This window comes from Coffea arabica, chromosome 2e (assembly GCF_036785885.1).
Source record: "Coffea arabica cultivar ET-39 chromosome 2e, Coffea Arabica ET-39 HiFi, whole genome shotgun sequence".
Lineage (NCBI taxonomy): Eukaryota > Viridiplantae > Streptophyta > Magnoliopsida > Gentianales > Rubiaceae > Coffea > Coffea arabica.
The window spans coordinates 67,335,998-67,346,462 of NC_092313.1; the positions used below are offsets into that span (position 1 = coordinate 67,335,998).

General features: G+C 35.4%; 1 protein-coding gene across 2 annotated transcripts; it reads left to right on the forward strand.

The window, feature by feature from the left end:
• Positions 1 to 3,779: 3,779 nt before the first annotated feature.
• On the forward strand, positions 3,780 to 9,822 carry LOC113732730 (uncharacterized). Of its 2 annotated transcripts, XR_003458869.2 has the most exons (4): positions 3,780 to 4,761; positions 4,842 to 5,676; positions 7,732 to 7,882; positions 8,750 to 9,822. XR_003458869.2 is itself a non-coding variant. In XM_027258667.2 (3 exons), exons 1-2 carry the CDS (start codon positions 4,002 to 4,004, stop codon positions 5,651 to 5,653), a joined length of 1,572 nt encoding a protein of 523 aa, XP_027114468.1. In that variant the 5' UTR covers positions 3,780 to 4,001; the 3' UTR covers positions 5,654 to 5,676; positions 8,750 to 9,822. The 2 variants fall into 2 exon arrangements, 1 of the variants encoding a protein (XP_027114468.1); XM_027258667.2 differs by lacking the exon at positions 7,732 to 7,882.
• Positions 9,823 to 10,465: the final 643 nt, after the last annotated feature.

Here is a 10,465-nt window from a genome sequence, read left to right on the forward strand (position 1 = left end):
GGTGACCAAAGGCAAGATCACCAAGTATTGACCTGACAAAAAAGGGGTCCTTCACAAGGAGCACGCCGTGTACATGCCAGACTGGGGCAACATGCACGAAGACATCATAAGGGAGTATCGTGCTGAGGAAATAGGGCCTAAGTATGCACTGCATGCAATACAATGTCGCTTCTTCTGCCTGAAGCAAGAGGAGGACGTTAACATGTAATGGTACGAGACAAGTTTCGACGACTGCTGGGAGCACCAAAGGCATCAGGGACAATGCCTTGTTCAAGTGAGGGAGGATGACATGGATTGCACCTGACCACTCGTGACCGTGCACATCTATCCCAGGCTGAGCAGACATGCACTACTGTATATGAGAGAAATAGCAAAAAAATTCGGATTGTTAGTAGACCCACACCCCAATTCCCCAAGCAAGTGGCAAGCCATGGAGGCATGGAGGCTAAGGCATGGAGGTCTCTCTAAACATTATTAGAAGTGTGTAGCATAACCTAGAAGCTTCCGGATCTCTCTAGGTTGTTCAAGAACATTGTACATAAGTGACTTGGGACAAAAACGATGCGGAACCTTCTAGAGGTTCACACTTGTGTAGCATAGAGTAACGAAACATTCAAGAGATTGACGGAACGATCTAGAAATGCAAATTGTATAGCTTAATTGGTAGAAGAGTCTAGGGCCATCTTGAGTCTTGAGGGCTTTGCCTATAAACACAGCAAGACCTCCACATTTGTAACCAAGTTGGAAAGTTGGAAGCAATCAAGAAGTAGAGAGCTCTTTTAAACAAAAGTCTTTATCTTTAGCTTTCCGTTCATAGCCTTCACTTTATGTAGATTTTCTAATGCTTCCGCACAACCAACACTACTTGGGCGCACGAGATTAGGCTGAACTAGTGATTTTTAGGCAAAGGAGGCTAAACGATCGCTAGTGGTGCATGAGTCGTTGAAACTACGATAGTTGGCCCGTGACACGTATCATCAAGCTAAAGAGGGAAAATTCTAAGAGCTTTTGAAGTATCATTACTTATTCAACTTCCAAAACTCTCATTTAAAAAAAATGAAAAAACTAGAAAAAAAAGATGATGATGTACCATTTTCCAAGATTCTCATAATTCCCCCAAAAAAATCAGTACTCCAGCTTGCAAAGAATAGAAAAAAATAAATTAGAGGTATTTTCGTGAAATTGATGAACATTTTTGTAAATTTTCAATAGAAGATCTATGATATTTTATGAGTTCTATGTACTAGGAAAGTGCAAATCGATAATCCAAGTGAAGACAAAAGGTGTCACTACACCTTTCATTACATGCTAAAAATTGTGATAGTCAAAGTCTTCATTCAATGCAATGAATGCTATATAATGAAAACGTTGAACTCCAAATTTTAAAATGGTGAATTATTTTCCTCCAAATCTTTATTGGGTAATGAAAAACCACAAAACTAATCTCTTACATATTCCCTCTAAGCATTTTTAGCCCTTCACATGTGAAACGAAATATTTTGATCTCTTGTATTTGAAAGGCGTTGCATTTTGATATAAAATTCTATTTTCATTTATCACAAGAAAAGTGCTTTCACACATCCCATGACAAATATTTTTGAGGCAAGTAAAAAGTACAAGGTTTTTTTTGTGTGTTTATTTTTCTCGATTTGAAACCATGAAGAATTTTAAGTTTGCCTCTTTTCATTTCTATTGATTTTCAAATATCAATGGTGTTATATGTGCTTTTTAAGCCCAAAATAACCCCAAAATCAATTATGCAAGGCCCCAAAAATACGAGCGATCAAAATGCTTCATTGTAAATGTTGTAAACAAATTCTGAGGGATTATTTGCAAAATAATTTTGTTGGCTATGAGTGTGTTTTGATAAGAATTATTTGAAAAAGAAATTGAAATAATAATGTAATTTTTTTTTAGTAATGTATGTAAGCCGAATCTTCTTTTTTTTTTAACAAATTATGCTTACCAAACGGACCCATTTTTGAGTAAAATTTTTTCATTGGCTAAAATATTAAATAGTAGTAGTAGAATTCTAAGAGGGTAAAAAATAAAAATAAGAATAAAAAACAAAAGGGCAAAAAACTGCGATGGTCCTCAAACTTTCAATTTTGCGCACTTTTAGTCTTCCAACTAATAAGTGCGTAAACGTAGTTCTCCAATTAATAAAAATGTGTAGTTGTAGTCCTTCCGTCCAATTTGGCTGTTAAGATAGATGGGAAACGCATCACAGATTGCTCACATGACATTTATTTTTGGGATAATTACAAAAACCTCCCTAGAGGTTTCTAACAATTTCACTGAGCTCTCCTGAGGTTTGAAAAATTACACTTACTTCCCTTGATTTGATTGTTTTAGTAACAAAACCTTAAAATAATATTAACTTGTTCAAATTTTTAAATGAATATCCAAAAATACCCTTGTGTAATGAGTTTTAATTTACTTCCCTATATAATTATAAGATTATCTAGTAAATGTCCCAAAATTTTCAAGTCCATAGCTACTATTTGATAAACAACTATAATAATAATTTTATCACTATGATAGGATACTTTTGATGGTATTTTATTATGGATTTAAATTTTTAAGATAGAAAAAAATATTGAAATAATTCATTTAGAGTTTATGAATTTTTCGAGTAGTTGGATTATCATAATTTAATAATTTTGGGCCATTTTCTTTTCATGTATTGTTAATTCTAATACCAAAAAATAGAAAACAAAGATCAGCAAATACATTGGATTGCATATAAAGTTAACTCATCAAAAAAATCACTAGTTGGACATTCGATTACAATAGAAACTAGAGGTGATAGTGGTAGTTTTACAGTTTTATTAGTAAAAAACTTTTAAAAAAAAGGAATAAGAAGGAAAAAGAATGAAAAAAAAAAATTTAAAGGTCATTCTAAGTATACACATACCAAACAAGGAAATTTTATTAAAATATTTAAGGGTAGTATTATCATTTTAAATGATAAGAGAGGTATGTATAATTTTTTAAATCTTAAGGGAGTTAAATGAAATTGTTAAAAATCTCAAGGGAGGTTTATGAAATTATCCCTTTATTTTTTGTATCATTTTTGTATCATTCCGTCCATCCGTCCATCTTAACAGTCAAATTGGACGGAAGTACTATGACTACACATTTTTATTAATTAGAAGATTATATTTAAGCACTTATTAGTTGAAGGATTAAAAGTGCGCAAAATTAAAAGAATGAAAAAAAATTTTTAAAGGTCATTCTAAGTATATACATACCAAACAAGGAAATTTTATTAAAATATTTAAGGGTAGTATTATCATTTTAAATGATAAGAGAGGTATGTATAATTTTTTAAATCTTAAGGGAGTTAAATGAAATTGTTAAAAATCTCAAGGGAGGTTTCTGAAATTATTCCTTTATTTTTTGTATCATTCTGTCCATCCGTCCATCTTAACAGTCAAATTAGACGGAAGAACTATGACTATATATTTTTATTAATTAGAAGATTATATTTAAGCACTTATTAATTGAAGGATTAAAAGTGCGCAAAATTAAAAGTTCAAGGACCACGGCGGTTTTTTTGCCCAGAACAAAACAGTTGGGATCCTCTGTGCCACTACTCCGTGCCAAATCCAGTGCCAATCCCACTAATCACGTGATGGTTGAAGAAATTTAAATAAATGACGTATGACAAATTAAATAAATAGGACACTTGGCATAAATATAGAAGTGGCACTGAATTGCCACTGGAAAAGTGGCACTGAGGATCCCGTGTGAGAACAAAATGTACTAACAGAAGCAAAGAGGCATCCGATTCTCATCCGAAGACCCAACCCCAGAAAAATTTGAAAGCGCCTCGAACCGGGTAGCCTTTCTCCTCCAGTACTGTAACCTGGAGTTGCTCCTTTCTTTCCCCCAACACAGTAAGATAAAAACGTTCCATTTCGATGCTTCTCCAAACCCACCACTAATCAAAGCCAATCTTGAAATATTCGTGTACCAAAATCCAAAAAAAAAAAAGGATGGACATTTCAGAAAAATTATCTGAGGCAATGAAACTCAGTGAAGAAAAGAAGAACAGAGTCCAAGCTCTAATGTACTTGGCGACAAGTGAATGGAAGGAATATGATGGCCATTTATTACAGATGCAGAACTGTTTCGAGGAATGCTTTAATGGGCTTGAGTCAAAACAGGAGAAATTGAAGCTGGTTCAAGAATCAGTCAGCCAGAGCATGACAAAACTTGATTTAAGGAGAGTATGGGTAGAGCAGATGTTTAAGGAGTTAGGTAAAAAGGAAAAGTTGATGAAAGAGCTTCTGCAGAGGATGGAAGAGAAGGAAATGCTGCTTGGGAAGTATAAGGATTTTGTCGATGAAAAGATAAAGGATCTTGCTTTAAAAGAGGGGCATTTTCAGGGTCTTTTTGGGGAGCTCAGGCTGTTTCAAAATCAGATGGAGAGAAGGGAAAATGAGATTGATGAGAAAGAGAAAAGATTAGAGAAGCGCAAGGAAGAACTTGAAGTGAGGGAGGAGATTTTGGAGTTAAAGTTGAAACTTGTTTCGATTCGCGGGTGTGATGAAGAAGAGAAGGCGGGGGGTAATGCACCTTATAATCCTCCACCATTGAAGAGATGTGGTAACCTGGCATGGGGCTCCGGAAAAATTCTTGATGCTGATGAAGAAGTGATGAACTTGGAAGAAGAAAGCAGCCATCGGTCTAAAAGAAGCTGCATAGATGGAAAAAATGCTGGACAGGTTACAGCTGATGATCTTGGTAAATCAGGTAGAGATTCTTTTCATAGATTATGCTAATAAACTTAGTAATTCTTCAAATTCAGATTTCATTGTTTTATTCGTGTTCAGGGTTGGGTGATATAGACGTAAAAGAAGTCATGGCAAAGGCTTTTTGCACTCAAAATATCATAGTTATTGATGATTCTGACTCAGATACTGATTCCAAGGACAATATTGTTTCAAATCCGATTAATAGTTCTGGGTCTTTCTATGATGATACTGAGAAGGAGAAACTAGTTAGCCGATTTAAGTATGGTCAAACCTGGGCTTGTTATGATGGAAAAGATATAATACCAAAAGCTTATGCCCAAATCATGACAGTTTTCCAACGCGGTGGAATAATTAGGCTTGGTGTTGCTTGGCTCAAGCCTTTATGGGGGTTTCCTGGTGAAAACAAGTGGATCAATGCTGGCTTACCAGTTGGCTGTGGGATGTTTGAACGGGAGAGAACAAGTGTGGAAGCTGCAACTGTATTCTCACATCAAGTTTGTTGTCTTGAAAAAGTGCACAATCGTTACTGCGTACTTCCTGGTGCAGGAGAGACTTGGGCCATTTATAAGGACTGGGATATATTTGCCTGGGCCTGTGACCCAGAAAATCATAGGCAGTGTAAGTATGAAATTGTGGAGGTTCTTGAATATCAGACAAGTGGTTCTTCACTATTTGACATTAGAGTTGCTTGCTTGGACAAAATGGGAGGATCGTTAAATTCATTTCAGAGAAGAAGACAGGATGAGGATGGTTCATTTCTGATAAGGTCTAGTAACCTCTATAGGTTCTCACATAAAGTACCCTCTGTTCGGAAGGCCTGCAATGTTCCTGGTGATGTTTCAGATGTTACGTTTGACATTGAACCTGAATCCATGCCTCCAGGACTTTGATGAGGTTAGCTGCATACATTCAGGTAGAGAATTGAAGTTGCTCAGTTTCATTTGCCATGGTTGTCTTGTATTTCGTTTGGCTTCCTAGTTTCTTGAGTCTAGCTTCAGTACTGTACATTTCTTGATACTGGAGTAAGTCGGCTAGGGATGTATCCTTAAATTATCTTCTCGATATCTGAGGTTCTTTGTCCTCCAATATGCTAACAGAACATTAAGGAATGACATAATGGCTAGCTCGAATTTACTTGCCTGTAAAACTCTCCTCTGTTTGTCCAATTTTCCATTCTTTGTGGTAAAATTAATAGGTTTTTTGGTTTGCAATCTTGTTGGAACCCTTACTTGGTCATTAGTTATTGGCCACCATCTTTTGTAAAATTGGAAGTTCTCTAGTGTTACCTGCAATGTGTCACTTACATGTTGGTAGGATCACAATCTGACACTAATGATGCTGACATTTAAAGTTCTAGTTGAAGTTCTCTGCAATTATTGATTGCTTATCTATCTTCCTACTACCGCTGGCTCTTCAGGTTTAATTCTGGAGAGTACAATCATCAAATATTACAAAGATCTTTGTGTAAGCTAGCAACTTATCTGTTTAATTTTGTGATGGATTAGATATAGAGTAACTTAGAAGCTTCCCCCTAGTAAAAGATGCCACTGACCTGTGGTGTTCTCATTCAGAAGTGTAAAAGAATAGTAGAACTTGGTTGCTTTTTATTCTCTCAATGTACGGTTATCTTTTCATAACTTCTTTAGGTTCTCCATAGACTGCACTGTTTCAAATGACAAACAATTAGTAGAGATAGTGCTCCTGATGGATTAATTGAAATTCATCCTGTATTGCCTCCAGGTTTTGCTTGAGTTTTTCTTAATTGTGTGCTTTCACCTAGCATATATCCTTTTCTGACGTGCAGCTTCACAGTTTTAATTTCATCTTTGTGATTTGCACTCATTCCTGGAAACTTTTGACTAGATCAACTTTTTTGCTGATGAAAGTTGCCTGAAAAAGTTTTTATTTGACTAAAAATTGCAGGAAAATATATTATCATGCAACCTAATATTAGCAAGTGGTATCTTGAATTAGCTTTCACATTAGAGCAGTTACCTGAATAAATTATCTCTAATGTAATTTTTAGGTCTACTTCCTATGTGGCAGGATTATTCCCCCTCCACCCCACCTCCTTCCTCTTAATACAGTTCCCTTCCTGAGGGTTGTATTAAAACTTTGCCCAAGCTTGGTTTAATACCACAATCATACGGTGAATATTGATACTTGTCGCATTTGATTACTAGAGTTGTTCCCCATACTTTTCCTTTGCAATTGAACAAGATGGGAAACTTTTTTGAATCTTAAATAGTTAGTGCTTTGATGGGTGATTCTGACAAGTACTCTGGCACAATAAAAAATATAAACATGTTCTACAACCTTGGTGCTCAAGTAGGAATCTCATAATTGACTGCAAACTTTGGTAATACCTTTGCTCAGTTAACCATGTATGTGTGTGTGTATGTATATATATATATATATATAATACTAAAAAAAATCCACTCCTTATAGCACCTCTGGCTTGTCTATTTAGAGATTGCATCTACCTGACTATCTGGTTCAGTTGTTTTAGTTCAAAAAACAGTCTAGAATTGTGGACTGAAATACAACACTTTTGGATCCCAACCTAGTTCTGAAGGCTGTTATGGGGATAAAATCAGTAACCTCAACCACTTCTTTGTTAGGTGAAACTCAACTGTTTTTTCACTATTTGCAGCTTGGATCTTCTTCTGCAACCACAATAGCTCAGAATCATTTGCTGTTTTCCTTCTTTTTTGTTCTACTCTTGCAATTATTGTATCACTTATATGTACCTGCAATTTGGACATCCTATATTGTAAAAATATTTAGATGCATTATTTATGTTGTCCTGACACATTGTCCTGCATTTTTATTCTATATAATCTGTCACAGATAAAAAATATTGGCTGTTTTGGTATAATTTTTTGGATAATATTCTTCTGTTGCTAATTGATTGTGGCTAAAGAAGATACCATAATGGTAAAGGTCTTATTATCTCTTTTCATTACAGAATAGGATATTCATCTCTCTTTTCAAGATGGAATAGGCTTCTGTCCTGTTTCCCTTGATTTTGAAGTAGAACATCCAGTAGACTAAACTATAACTAGACCAGAGATATCGATGTTGACCAGTGATTCCTCTCTTCCAAATTGCAAAAGATGGTGAGGCCTTTACCAAAGTGTCTATCTACATAGCTTTGAATTGTACTTATTTCCTGTTGAAAGATTCATTTGCATGAGATAATCAGACAACTCTATAATTGGCATTGGTTCTGTTATGTTTTTTACCCAAAAAAAGAAAAAAAAAAAAAGCCTAAATCCGAAGGATGCTTAGTTGAAGTTTACCTAGTTTTTGCAAGTATAATACTAAAAGACCAAGGTTGTTTCCTTTTGTCTTTACTTTTTTGGCACATTATAGTGAGAGGAGAAATGGGCTATCTGAATTGAAGCCTGCAAATCGCCCAAGGGAAGTTTACTCTTGGAGTTTCTCTATCTTCATTAAACTCCTATGCATATTGTTTTGGATGGCTTGGTCTAGCTTCAGTCTAGCATCACTTTCCAGTTGCCATGTCAGTTCTATTCTAGCTTCACTTCTTGCTAAATGTATCTCTTGTGAAACCAATGACAAAAACTACAAATAAAAAATTGGTAATCCTGTAAATTTTACATTCTTAGGCATATCTTCGAATATCATTTGATATAGTGCCTCCCATGATACATTCTTAGTAAAAATGCAGAGTGCTTCTGATGTTACTGAAATTGTTTGTATGGTGGCTCGTACACCCAGAATGCATGTTTTGCAAATTGATTACATTCAACAATCTGCCTTTCAGCATTGTGTCACTGGTTCATTTACCATCTGAAGTTTACACCATTATTTAGCTATGGAAAATTGCAGAAGTACAAGAAGTTCTTCCATCTTTTCAATTTACACATTTGTAGTGCAAAGAGTCAAACATCATGGACTTTTTCCCTAATTAATATGCCGTATGCAGTAACCATGAATGTGCTCTTGCTTTGACATTTCAGGTCGGCAGCTGAGGAGTTTCTTGTAAAAGATGCTATAGGCATCCGAATGAAGTCTGTAATAGGTTGCGATAAGATATTCTAAAACAGTTAAGATATACTTGGGCTCCCCTGGTGGCTCATAAGAAGTGTAGGTAGCTTGCATGGGAAAAATTTCATGTAAACTAAAGCAAAGCATAGATTTCTGAATAGCTCTCAGATTTATTTGAGTAGTTGAAGTTGCCTGGCTTGGGCGTATTAATTCAATAGCTGTATCTTGTCACATATTCTGAGTTGAACATCGGTTAAGATATTACCATCTCATTAAATTCATTCAGATGAATTACAGTAACAGAGATGGGAAAAAACTGAAATGCTGCAGTATGCGTTCTTGGTGATATATGCCCAGAAATGGCATTGTGATCATACTGAGAAGTTCTTAGATTCTGTCAGAGAATCCCTAACCAATCAATATGACCCCTTTGGTGAGAAGACTTCATATTCCTCAATTTGATTTCTTGTTCTTGCGTGTTTGTTCAAGGTGGCTGCCAATACTGGGCAGGTTGACAATAGCTTGGGACATAAACAGTGGGGGTGGCTGCCAGTTCTGGGTAGTGAAAGAGTTTGGGACAGAAACTGGGGAATCCATGATCAGTTTGTGTTATCCAACAAGGCTGTACAACATATAGACCATCTATGTTAAGGTTAATGGCAAACCACGCCCCTCAACTATCTCCTGTACCACCTGTTGCAGAAAAGTTACAACAGATGATAATTAGGGGGAAATTTACTGAAGTCATTTTTTCAAATCTCACCATATGTGAGTTTCTCCTCCTCCTCTTTGTGAGTTTAGTTGTAGTACTATTGAATTGTGACACTTGTAACTCCACCATTTATGGGTCAGTGGTTTGTTGGTTGTATTTAGGGGTGATGTTGAACCAAGTAACTCGACTTGAACTCGTGAACTACTTGGTCAACAGATTGACTCGAGCTCGAGTTTGATTTCGAACTACTCATTTGAGTTCACGAGTCGAGCTCAAGCTTCAATATTTTGTACTCGAAGGTTCGATTAGTCTAATCGAGTTTTTTATAATGTATATTTTAATTTTTTTATATTTATTATTGTGAAATATCAATAATATCCTTTATTTAAACTTATATGTAAAATATTAATTTTTATTACATGAGTTTGATTAGACCCGAATAGGCTCAATTATACTCGAATAGGATTGATTGAACTTGATTTGACTTGATTAGATTTAATTAAACTCGAGTTTGAACTTCATTAAGGTAAACTGAAGTTAAATTTAAGTTTGAGCTCGACTTCTAAAAGTTCGACAAATTCGAGTTCAGTATTTATCTTGAGTGGTGCACTCTTCGAACTCGACTTAACGCGAATGCACCCCTAGTCGTATTACTCCCAATATTGTAGACTCCTTATTATCACAGGCTTTTTTTTATTGTATTACTCCTACTATTGTAGACTCCTTATGTTGTCATAAAGGAAATAACAGGCTGGTTAGTTTCCCCTTTGCAACAGCAATATTTTCTTCCCAACTATCAATTATAAAGACCATATCAAGTATAGAGACCACAACCAATAAGTTGATCCAGTTGTAGCTTAGTCACACGTGACTAAATCTAAGGGGAAGATTACATAATATACATTAGATCCACACATCATGCTGGCCTATGAAAAAGTATTCACTGTATACATTTTGTGAGGAATAATTTCTTTCT